Source organism: Jatropha curcas, unplaced genomic scaffold, assembly GCF_041381405.1.
Source record: "Jatropha curcas cultivar XTBG-Jc1 unplaced genomic scaffold, XTBG_Jcur_1.0 HiC_scaffold_880_pilon, whole genome shotgun sequence".
NCBI lineage: Eukaryota > Viridiplantae > Streptophyta > Magnoliopsida > Malpighiales > Euphorbiaceae > Jatropha > Jatropha curcas.
In genome coordinates, this window is record NW_028322559.1 from 1 (window position 1) to 13,323 (window position 13,323).

Genomic DNA, 13,323 nt, shown 5'->3' on the forward strand with positions numbered 1-13,323 from the left:
TATAAAGCATATTTTAGCTTGCTTGCCAGTAACTATGATTTTTTGCCATTTTCCTCCATATCTTCTTGATGTTTTTATTTGCGGCCTCCACTGCGCCATTAGCTTGTGGCCTATAAGGTGAAGACATATGGTGTTCGATTCTGAATTTTTATAGCAACATTTTTACTTTTGCTTAGAACTGAAACTCCATTGTCTATCAAAACATGATGGGGGATTCCATTTCTACAGATCAGGTTCATTTCAATAAATTTGGCCATTTGCTTAGCAGTTATGTTCTTAAATGATTCTGCTTCAACTCATCTTGAGAAATAGCCCACTGCAACCACTATAAATTCATGTCTATTAGATGTAGGTGGTGAACTCTTGCCAATGATATCTATTCCCCAAGCTGCAAATGGCCATGGCGAAATAGAAGGATGTAATTCTGAAGGAGGAATGTGACTCGAGTCTCCATGTATTTGACATTCGAAGCACCTTTTCACAAAAAAAAATACAATCTCTTTCCATTGTTGACCAAAAGAAACCCTGCTTGAGCATTTTCTTAGTAAATGCTTTTCCTTTCATATGGGTACTGCAAACCCCTGCATGGATTTTTTCCATAACCCCTTCAGCTTCTTTCTTCAATACACATCTTAACAATAGCGCGTTTGACATTCTTTTGTACATTGACCGCCTCAGACTGTAAATTGTAATTCCAAAAGTTGTATAGCTCTTCTGTCATCTCTAGTAGCTGAATCTGGGTATATCCTTTTAGTCATCCAATGCAGGACATCATAAAACCATAGCTTCTCTTCTTCCTCAATATCAATACTCTTTTTGCCTTCATAACAAGGGATGCTACCCGAAGTCATCATAAATGGTTTCTTAGACATTACCGAAATCTCTTCCCAAGCTAATGCTAAGCTAGCCAAGGTATCTGGTACTCGATTGTTCACTCTGCTTGTATTTGTGAAGGTTGCCTTTTTGAAGTTTTGAACAACAATGCATAGATGGTCAATGTAAGGATTCAGCCTGTCCTCTTTAACTTCCCAGTTGCCATTAGCATGCTCGATTACCAATTTCGAATCACCAACAACCTCAATTTCTTCAGCTTTAACTGTAATCAAAGCATCTAACTCAAACAGGCAGGCTTTATATTCTGCCATGTTATTCGTGACTGCAAATTGTAACCTCTTCAACATCGGGATAACTTCTCCTTGTGGGGATTCTAACAAAATGCCTACTTCGGCTCCTTCACTATGAGTTGAACCATCAAAGTAGAGTTTCCATCCTTTCTTTTCTATCAAACTCAAATGTTCATCAGGAAAATCGATCTCCCACTATTCATTATCTTCAACTGGATGTGCTACTAGAAAGTCTATAACTACTCGTCCTTTAATGGTTTTCTTTATGGCATATTCAATGTCAAATTCTAACAAAAGGATTAGCAATCTTGCTAGTTTTCCCACTAGTGCTGGTGTTCTATATAAATATCTGACCGGATCCATACCATTGCTAAGTAAGTTCTTTCAATCAAGTTATATTTCCGTTCATTTGGAAGGAGCTTTTTACTCAAGTAATACACTGCCTTCTCAATACCTACTTCATCAGCTTGTGCTAACATGGCTCCAATTCCACCATCTTCCATTGTTAAGTACAGAATTAAGGGTTTCCCTGGCTTTGTGGGCACAAAACTGGGGGACTTGACAAATATTACTTGATTTTGTCAAAAGCTATCTAGTAATGATCGTTCCACTTTACTAGCTAATCTTTCTTTAAAAGCTTGAAGATTGGATCATATACTATAGGCAATTTCGATATGAACCTGCTAATATACTGAATCTCTCATAAAAAGCTTCTCACTTGCTTTTCCATCTTGGGCGACTCCATTTCTTGGATCGCCTTTACCTTTTCTGGATCAATCTCTATTCCTTTAGGTCCTATTATGCATCCAAGAACTTTTCCAGAAGTTACCCTAAACATAAATTTCTTCGAGTTTAACTGCAACTTGTATCACTCTGTCTATGAACTGCTCAAGGGCTGTTGGATGCTCTTCTGGTGTCTTCGTCATAACAATCATATCATCGATATACACCGTTAATTCCTTATGGATCATGTCATGAAACAATATTGTTGTCATCCTTTGATAAGTAGCCCCGATGTTCTTTAAGCCAAATGGCAACACCTGATAGCAAAACGGACCAAACTCCATCACAAATGTTGTCTTGCCTTTATCTAATAATGCCATAAGAATCCAATTATACCCTACAAACCCATCCATAATGGAGTAGCATCCCATCATCACTGCACTATCGATCAGGATATCAATATGAGGGAGAGGAAAATCATCATTCGGTGATGCTTTGTTCAAATCCCTTTAGTCCACACACATTCTGACCCTTTCGTCTTTCTTAGGAACTGGGACTATGTTTGCCAATCATTCTGGATAGTGAACCACTTCAAGAAAACCTGCATCTATCTGTTTGATCACTTCCTCTTTAATTTTCTCATTCTAGTCTTAACCTTCTTCTCTTCTGCTTCACTTGTTTTGCTCCAAGATATAGAGGAATTGTGTGCTCAGCTATAGACCTATCTATCCCTGGCATATCCTTATAACTACATGCGAAGGCTTCCTTTGTGTCCATGAGTAGACTTTGAAATTTTTTGTTTAACTCTGGCATTAGGTTTGGCCCAATTAATATAATTCATGGATTATCTTTGTGCAAATATTAAATTCAAGCATGCATGATGAGTTAATGTCAAATATGCGCATATGCTTATCTACTCGATGAATGGAACCATCAAGAAAGACATCAAACAAGTAAGCAAAATTGAAGTTCATTTCATTAAATAATAAAGAAAGTTCATTACAATCAGATTCGTCCTTGACAGAAATCAACACATCAGAAGGGGCTCAGCTTCTTCAAAGCTCTCTTCTATGTAGGCCCAGATCGCTTTTAGCACTTTATCTGCGGGGTCCTCTTCTTCTTCAGCGCTCACCTTCCCTTTATTCTTCTCTTACTTCCTCTCTTCCTAGGTAGCTGGCCCCTCTTCCAATTCCTCTTTCTTTCTTTCTTCCTCGGCCACTTGTGGCCCCTCAACCCCCTCTTTCTCGGGTATCTTCTCTTCTTCTTTCTCTTCTTTCCCTTCCTCAAGCTTTAGTCCCTTAGGCTCAATCGCCAAGATATTGATAACATCAGCAAAGATTTCTAGACTGGGGTACATCTTTCCATTGTGCTCAAAAGGCTCTATTAGAAGACATGGAGAGGAATGCTCACTCGAACAGACGAATCGTCTATCCATGTCTAACCAGCCGTATGTTCTCTTCAGTGTGCTTCCAAATTTATACCCTATGCCTTGACTGTCCCTTTGGGTGTAAATTTTAGGTAGCTCTGTAATGCCTTGCTGATTCTTTCCAAGCACTTTTCCTTCTTCATCATTCATCCTCTTCATGATGTTGGAGATAGTGGGCCCCATGTTTGTGCTAAGCACAGGAATCTGAAAATTGATCCATGGGAGGATTACTTGCTTGTCCACATTGAGCAGAGCTACGCTTCTCTCACTAGCAGCAAGTATGGTGATGATTTTTCCATTGTAAGAAAATTTGATTTTTTGATGTAACGTTGAAGGCACATCTCCCAAGGAATGATACCATTGGCACCCAAGTAGCAAAGTAAATGTAGGGGGATATCAATTACTATAAAATCAGTCTCCATTTCAATCGGCCCTACTTTGACCACTATTTTGAAGATGCCCTCAACCTATCTCTTATGCTCTAATCACAACATCAGAAGGTTCCAAATCAGACAACTCTAACTTGAACTTTGAAAGCAGCTTAAACGGACAAACATTCAGAGCTGACCAATCATCTATCATCACAATCTCGGTCACTCTTCCTCTGACCTCAGCCTTAATGAACAATGCCTTAGTGTGATTCCTTCCTTCAGGAGGAAGTTCATCATTAGAAAAAGCGATAGTGAGAGGATCATGGTGCACTATCCCCACAAAGTCAGTTAGAGAAATGGATGATGGAACCAGAATCTCCACCATATGCTCATGTTTGCATGGGTTTTCTTCAATTCTCTCATCACGGCATCATGTCCTACTTCCTTCTTTGGCATATCCAATGAGCTCGCTTTTTCTTTTTCTTCCCTCGGCTTGGTCATATTCGGTTGATACACTCAACCACTACGGGTCACATGGTTCACTGCTCTTGCTTCTTTCTCATCCTCACTACTCCATACTTCATCTTCACTTCCATCCCAGACTTGCTCACTTTGTTCTAACCACACCTCATCGATATCCCACACATTTAGCACCATCACATAAATTTGTTCCAACAGCATCTCCCTTTCTCTTCCCTCCTCTTCGAACTTGGCTAGCACCTCCTCGGGAGTCTTTCCAGACTCAACCATATATAATTTCTTAGGAGGCGGCACGTTCCTAAAATTCGAAAGTGGATTAGTCATCGTGCCCGCCTTGATTTTTCTAGATCTGTCACTTTACCACTGTCGATCAGATCTTGTATCTCATGCATCAGCAATTATCAGTCATATGGCCCTTACACTAATGGTTTTTGCAATAAGCACTCAGATCGTGGTTCTTTGGCAAAATGGCCGGAGGAGGTCTCGGCGTAACCAGTCGTAATAGACTTGCCATTTTCACTTTCTCAAATACTTTAGAGAGAGGAGTACCAAAGTTAGAAAATCTCCTTGGTGGCACATTTGTAGCTCTTAAATCCAGAGTAGCTGTCATTGTGTTCTTAGTCGTGCTCGGAGTCCTAGTTGACTGATTGGACCCTTGGAACCCTGACTTGTTAAAACTCCCGGCCCGATTCCCATAATTCTTATCTTCTCTTATTTTATCTTCGATGGTAGCCCCCACCTTGTAAAACTGAGAAAATTCAGTTAACGACATATAATACAGCTTTACACGGAAAACTGGTAGAGTCCCCTTAATAAATATCATGATCTGCTCCTTGGTATCCAGACTCATTTGCGTGACCTTGGCTCTCCATCTAGCCATATAATCAGTGAAGGTCTCATCATTTTCTTGCACAGTTGCTTCTAAATCTCTCAAATTAGCACTCATTTGGAGATTGTAGGCATATTCTTTGAGGAAAACCGTTGTCAACTCATTCCAATCTCTTCTTACCCTCTTCTCAAGATTGTAATACCAAGTTTGAGTAGCCCTATTAAGGACATTGGGAACATCTTCAAGATTTCCCTCGACGGTAGACCCACCAACTCCATGATAGACTTGTACTGTATGAGGTGCACCTTTGGGTCACCGTTGCCATCATACTTTGCCACTTTTGGCATCTTATAGGTCATTGGGTTAGCTTGTCTCAACTTTAGATCCTCATCTTCATTGTCATCGAGGTTAACACTGGTCCATTCCCTTGGACTTCATAAACACATGTAGTTTCTCGAGCTTCTTATCCAACTTTTCAAACTTTTCTGAGACGACTGGCGCAGTATCAGCCCTCTTTGCAGACATTTTCTTGAAAAACTCATCATCTTGCCAAGTGTCGTCTATATGCCCCTTTTTCACTGACTCTCCTTTAGCCTCTTTGTCATCTTCGATAACCACTTTCTCTTTTCCTTTATCGGACCTTATGAGCTCCATAAGGCTAGATGCCACTTTTTTCTCGATCATCTTCTCCATTTCAAACAAAGGAACACTGGGTTCAAACATTCTATCGGTAGTAGAAGAAGCTAAAACTGGTGAATCTATTTGAACCAGGGAGTTTTCAATCTTAAAGCGGGAGCCCAACGGACTAGAAGAAACTGAACAAGGTAAATCACAGGGGGTTCAAGGTTCTTCAACTCTAATCAACCGGCTATATGTCCTTGACCAATTGACTATTTTCAGTGCTTTTCTCTTTGTGAAGCTATCTTGACTGCACCAAATGAATGTTAGAAAACATAACGTAATGCAAGTATGCATGAATGCATGCTTATGAAATGGCACACAAAGATGCGATCATACAATCATAATATTGTAAAATGCACCTAATGCTACATTCCATTATGGCTTTATCATGACTATTCAAATCCAAAATCAAAAAAAGGCCCTTGAAAACTGTTAAGAGCAAAACGTGCCCTATTTCATAGCCAAATACTTATAAGGACCTTATTGCTTATTCTTTTATTTTGTATCCCTTTCTTTTTGCCACAAGCGTGATAATATTTGAGCAAGGTTTTTTATTTATTTGAGATTTTTTCTTTTTTATATTACTAATATTTGGCTAAAAAATTTAGACTCTTTCATTACTTCTCCAAAAGTGAACTTTATACATTGATTGCTCTTTTGAGGCCCTAGCTAAATAATTACAATTCTTGAACCTCTAAGCCTAAGAGGTTTGATAAGGCTTCGCATCCTCTAGAGTGAAGTGGTCAATTTGCACAAGGCGGTTGGCGATATTGTGCATGAGCATGAATCGCGCCTCCACACCTTAGAAAAGAGTCATAGTTTCAAGTGTGTTTGCTTTATTTCAAGCAAGAGTTGATGAGCCTCTTCTAATTGATCTTCCTTCGTCGGAGTTGGAATGGGAGGAGCTTCCCTCTTAGGCATTTGAGCCTCGGCCTTACAGTCACTATTGGATAGAGCTCTTTTAGCTCGTTTTGCCTCCAACACTTCTCTTAGGCCTTTCGCCCTTTGGTGCTTTGGTCATCGGGATCGAGCCAGATGGAATATACCCTATATGGCTATAATAAAACAAGTTAAATGATGCATTAATGAGGCACGGCACATTCATAGGAATTATATTCAAACAAGTGGGAAACTAGGAAACGGGAGTAAGAAAATGCATGACCTCCACCCTTATATCTCCCATACACAATTCAAGGTACGGTCTTTTCTAACCCTAGGACATATAGGTTGGGCCCATAAACCATCATAGGGTTTTGGACCAACACCTCTCGCATTTATTGTATGAATGCAACTATCAAATCTTATTAAGGTACACCTAGAGGAAGGAACTAGGGTCATTTACATGTGGTTAGTTAGGGCTCATTAAGTCTTGGGTTCCATAAGCGAGAGTTGGTTGTTTCCTCCCATTTATTTTGGGTCTAAGTGAAATGGTCATAACAGATTGTGCCAATTCTTTTGATATACCAAAAGTTATTTACTTATGGGTGGTGTATATTAGTGGCGAACCCAAATAGTCGAGTAGAGTATACGGACCACAACCCCCAATATCACCTTTGTGGCGCACGCCTCTACTATTTATTTGATCTGTATATGACCTAATATGCATCACGAACCTTTTAAAGTCGAAGCTTGGCCATCGGATCACCAAATCGGGACATTTATTGGATAAGAACAGGAGTTTCTAGGCACTTATAGCGTCAACCATAGGGAAGTGTTGAACACCACTACTGTTGGCTCGCACCACAGAGGTGCAGAAACCCCTGTTTGGTTGATCCTAGGTTTTTATCACAACCAGACCCAGAAATGGTGTTTTAAACATCAAAAAAGCAAAGAAAAAGATGAAGAAATTGTTTAAAAGTTCTCTGAAATTACCTTTTGTGATTTCTTTGATGATTTACTCAAAAATGGATGAAGGGAAAACCCAATACTTGATCTTTGATTCAAAAAATCCGAAATTCAAGATCAGAGTTTGTGTTTTTAGGATTCTAGATTATCTACAAGGGGTTTTTGGTTAATTAATAATGAATTCTCAACAAAAATCCAAGATTAACACAAGTTGCCTTTAGATTTCTTGGTTGAGTTTTTAAAATGTAAGAGTTTTCCCTTGTTTTCCAAAAAGAGTCCTTTTTTACACATCTCTCGATGCCTATCTATAGGCAAATGAGGGAAAGTGGCCCCATTTTAGGGCTGATGTGGCAAAAAAGCCACTATCGGGCCCGCAACGAGACCGAGCCCACTTTATAAATCGGACCAGGTGGCATGCAAAATGAGGCAGTGCACCGGAAAGTGTGTCGGTGAGTCTGACGCGCTTTCTAAGCCCGATTTCATCACGAAATGCCCGGTAACCCAAAATGGTAAAAGTGGTTAAACACATCAGTAATCTTAGACAGGAACTGTTGTTTCACAAACCAGGGTGATCAGGAATCTCGATCCAGTTTTACGTGAAAAAACAGTGTATCATCATTAAAACTCTTTAGGGTCAAAATTTAAACGTCTACAAGTGGCGATTTAAAAGCCAGCACCTAAGTGATTTTACTGTAAATCTTTAAATTGAGGGGTAGTATGGAGAAGGCGAATATTTGGAGTAAATAGAGAATATTAGATTAAGAGTAAGTCAGACAACAATGGATTCAGAAACAGTATTTGAGGAACACCCAAAGTTATGGAAGGGAATAGAAAACAAATTATGGTTATGTTAGGAAAATAGGATGGGAAACGTTTTACTAGAATGCTCTAAACCCCAATCCAAATAACATGCCAATGCTAGACAATATTTGAATGAGGTTTTGAGGGAAAACTTCATGTTTGAATATTTAAAAATATCGTGTTTACTTCTTCTCATACCTTGAGTTATCTGAGATTTCGATTGAATTCTGGTTTTGAAAAGATATGACAATACTTTGAGAAGCATGCAATTATTATATTATTTTCATTATAATATTTTGTAAGACGTTGTAACTGATTCTAAATTCCTTTGCTCATGTTAAATTTTCAAATAAAGATCTGATATTGCCGACTTCGTTTTGACATAAGTTTCTGGAATGTGTTATAAACACAATATACTATGGAAACACGTGCATAAAGATCATTGTTACTCTAGTTCTTAAGGTCTAAGTATTTTAACAATCTCATTTTTAGGAATATTGCTTGTGAATTACAAAGATGAAATTAGAATTTGGAGAAATGGAAAGAATAGAGAAACTTGATGAATGGCATATAAGTAATTAGACTAGAAAAATTAAGTTAGACTAAATAAAGTAAATTAAGCGGCAGGATTGAATAGAAAGGTCAGTATGGTGAAATGACCAATAAATAGAGAAAATATGACTTAAATGAACTGAGCCCGGTAGGAAAGGAATTAATAAGGGTTGTGTAAAATAAAGTAGTCTGCCAGTTTAAAGGACTCAAAAGGATGAAATAATTGAAACGTGGGAATGGTAATGAAGGAAATGACCAAACATAATAATAGGTATTGATGTCAACAGATGTAAAAAGAGAAAGAAGAGGATTATTGGAGTGAAATATTAATTTTATGAAGATAAATGGAGTAAAACAATTATTAGATGTTTATAAGGTAATTGGAGAAATTGAATCATATGAAAAGTATGATTATCTTTTAATTTAGATAGGCCTTTGCTGAACATATGCCAATGATAAAGCGAAATCAGAAATTTATGAATAGTGATTAGGAAAGAAGAAATTGAGGAAAGAAATGAATAGTTTCAATATAAAGGAGGTAACCAAATATAGAAAAATAATAAAAAGTCCTAAGAAATATAGTCGTAGGCTATAAGCCAATGTGGATATGAACTGCAGGATAGGTAATAATGGTGGCAGTCACATTTTAGGACTCGAGAAAGAACTTTGTGTACAAAAAGGGGGCTTAAAGAATCCATAGTTAATACTTTAGCAGTTTGTCCTTATGGTAATATGAAATTTTTGCATTTGTAACTATTAATAAGCTTTTAAAGGAAAAATAAATTTTCTTTTTCTAAAGGTTATTTTATTAAAGTTTGAGAAAAACATGATGAGGAAATCTTTTCTATCTTGTGGCATGTCGGAATTCAGATTATAGGTTTAACATTCATAACTTCTTCTTTAGGTAAAACAAGAGACAATATTTTGCCTGGAATTAGGAAATCAAAAGATATTGACAACTTGACAAACTGTCAAATATCAGTCAATAGATTGAACAATAGTATTGGTAAGGCAGTGAATGCAACTAATCTAATCCCTGAATTGAGATATATCATAAGTAATAAGTATTATCTCGACTTGAAAATATACAAAAAATAAGTTATACCCAAATGAAAGTAATAGGAATATTGAGATGGAAGACTTATAATTTTAAATACTATTAGTTTGGCTTCACCGATAAATGGTCTGTTAATATAGTAGAAATTTTACATCTGATTTCCTAATATCAAGTGATTTTTAGTTCAATTCGGGATTCATAGTCCGTTTGTAAGACCATAACTAAATCGTCTTCCTTTCTCATTCTTGGACTTTCTCAAAAGAAGACATACCCCTTAGAAGTGATCATGAATGATCTCCAACAAGTTCTAGAGTATGGTATGGGCCATGTTTCATTTTATTTTGTCTAAGCTCTCTGACTTAGTGGAATAATGGAAAGATCTGCTTCCTTTTTAAAATTATCCTTTTATGGTCACTTTTATTTTAGAATCCTCCAAACGCTTAGAGAAAGGAGAAATTGGATTGCTATGGAGTCTTGCTCCTCTCTATTGTATGATAGTGAAGTTTTCCCCTTACTGTTGAGCTATTTTCCTTCCTCAATGACTTAGAAAATTACATCTCTTTTGTGTGAACTCTCTTGGAATCATATTATTCACCCTCATATCGAGAAACCAGTTGTTAAAAACTATAAAAAGAGAAGGTCCACTGATCAACTCCAGTATTAGTCCACACATAGATACTGTTTATTTTATATATGTTATAAGTTGTATTGGGTGTTTTTAAACCTAGAAATGTGGACCTGGGAATGAAGTGGTTGAATGGAAAATGATATTAACAAATTAAATAACTGAGGCAATGAAATGTTTGTAAGGAATAAGTTATATGGATTAAATGGGTTTAATGGAGATATAGTTATGAGGAATAATACTTTGCTTGCTCTATTCAAACCTGAACTTTTACTCTTCCACCCAGAGTCGATAGAACTCAGTCTCTATACCATATACGTCGTAAGTATAAATCCCGAGGAGAAAGACATTTTTGAAATTGTTAGAACATTCAGATGGATGACCTTGCTCTAAATACAAGTGGCATATAAGGTGAAAGTGAGTCAAATAACAAAGGCTAAATTTTTAATCCCTGAAAGGAGCATTAGTAGCCTCAAGTTCTATAGGATATACTTAAAATGTAATAAATCAACTTATTTCCAAGTGTAGACACTAAATTTTTGCCCAAAAGGACTAAGTGATGACAACCTTTTTTTTGATAAAATGAGTTTGACAAATCTGATGAATTTGATTCTCGTACCGATGATCCGAGTTTAAGAAATGTAACCTATCAGGCCATTTTTATGTTTTCAGGGTTCGCATCGAAACAGGGTCGTGGCGCATCCCGGTGTACTGCCTCATTTTGCGTGCCCCTCAGGCTGTTTTCGTGCAAACCGGACCCTGTCCATTTTTAGGGCCTATCAGTGGCACTTGCCAACTAAGCCCTAAAATGGGCAACATCTCCCATTTTCCTATAAATAGCGGCATGATGGAATGGATTAGGGGAGGAATTTTTCGCTGCCTAGCCAAACTCTTGCAATTTTGATTCTCAAAACCCCTTAATCCAATTCCTTAGCAAGTGTTATTGATTTGGCATTAGGGGAGAACATTTTCATACACAAAACTCCAGTGGGTTTGGCAATCAATCTTTCCCAAAACACAAATCAATCAAACAAAACTCGGATCATTGATCAAAGAACAAAGTTTGTGGGTGTTTCTTCCATTTGTGATCCAAATCTCGAGTTTTTCCTCAAAGCAAAGGTAAACTAAGAGTCTGAACCCTTTCTCCTCCTCTTTTCCTTTTCATATTGGTGCTAGATCACCCTTCTTAAGTCTAGTTGTGAGGGAAACCCGTAATCAACCAAGAAAGTGGTTTTTTGGCCGTTAGTGGCGCAAGCCATACGTTGTGGCTCACGCCACTTCTTCCCAGATCCCTCAAAAACACATTTTTCTGAGTTTTTTTATTAGGGCAAGATCCGTGCACCATTACGTGTGTCGTGCGCCACTTCCAGTGGCGCACCGACCTTTATTTCAAAGTCTCAATAACACAAAATCAATAATCATGCTTTGATTCCAAGATCAAATTGAGTTAAGCTTTTCGTATCCTTGCTTAAAGAGCGCATAGAACTCATTTTTTGTCCAGATGAGCAAATGAACAACAAGAATAAGATTGAGATCAATAATTGGTGTATTTGTTCATCCTTCAAGATAAGAACATCAAGATCATGAGCTCATATCTTGATTAATCATTTAAATTCATGTCATTTAATTACTATTCTTTAAATTTCAGCACTTTAAGTTTCAGTCCTTTATTTTTATACACTTTACTTTAATGTTCTTTAGTCTTTTGTTAATCTAACCCTCTAACCTTAACTTAGAACATCGTAACATCATCATTCATCATTTGTGCGATTATTGAATGAATGTAAGCCTTGTGTTTCTAGGAATGATTGTTATTATTTTATGGTTGTTGATTCTTTTATGTTTGGATTAACATTTCATTCATTATGTTAAGCTCAATGTAAACGGTTCATAAGGATTCCTATTATTGCTTGTATGTCCAATTAATTGGGTTTGGGAAATTTGGAGGGATGAGGGTAGATTGTAATAATTAGCATGGTTTGTAATTCTTTTCTCCTCCATCCCTTCTTTATGGATGCTTTATGGTTCATTTTTATTATCTTTGTAATAATTTGCTTGAATGACATGTTTTCCAAAAATTGCATTAAAAATATTTTACATTTCAACTAAGAGTTAATCTCATTATTAATCATTGTGAATCTTTGGACAGCGAGGAGCTGGTTTAACCGGGTGAAATGGATGCCTAACACCTTCCCATTCCATACCTAACTCCCGAACCCATCCCAAACCTAGAATCTCTAATTTTTGATTTTGGGTTCGAATAAATGAGTTAACTCCAAAAGTTGACCAATTATTTATAATCTTTAATAATTTTATTAACTTTAAATTGAGTTTTCTTTTCGTACTCATAAATGTCATACATGCATTTATTCTCTTCTTAATCTCCTCTTTACCCTAAACCCTAAAGGTGGTACTGGGGGTCGTGATCCTCTCACTCTACTCGACTGCTTGGGCCCACCACTAATATACACCGCCCATGAGTCAAGTACCATTTGGTATATCAAAAGAATTGGCACAATCTGTTATCACCATTACGCTTAGACCCAAAGCAAATGGGAGGAAACAACCAATTCTCATTTATGGAACCCAAGAATTAATAAACCTGACCTAAGCCCATGTAATTGGCCTTAGTTTCTTCCAATAGGATTACGTCAATAATATTTATTTGTAGCATTCATCTAATAAATACGAGAGATGTCGTTCCAAATCCCCATGATGGTTTATGGGCCCAACCGAAATATCCTAGGGTTTAGAAAAAGACAGTACCTTGAATCATGTGTGGGTGTTATAAGGGTGGAGATCATGCATT

At 37.3% G+C, this 13,323-nt stretch overlaps 1 protein-coding gene across 1 annotated transcript; it reads right to left on the reverse strand.

Moving 5' to 3' along the window:
* Positions 1-674: 674 nt before the first annotated feature.
* On the reverse strand, positions 675-1,627 carry LOC105641020 (uncharacterized). Its single transcript, XM_012225467.1, has 2 exons — positions 1,490-1,627; positions 675-1,319 (listed from the first exon to the last, which is right to left on the reverse strand). Exons 1-2 carry the CDS (start codon positions 1,625-1,627, stop codon positions 675-677), a joined length of 783 nt encoding a protein of 260 aa, XP_012080857.1.
* Positions 1,628-13,323: the final 11,696 nt, after the last annotated feature.

Coding starts and splice junctions, on each gene's coding strand:
- LOC105641020 (XM_012225467.1), bottom strand. CDS start 1,627: ATGGAAGATGGTGGAATTGGAGCCATGTTAGCACAAGCTGATGAAGTA. Junction 1,320..1,489: donor AAAGAACTTACTTAGCAATG/GTATGGATCCGG, acceptor GATAATGAATAG/TGGGAGATCGATTTTCCTGA.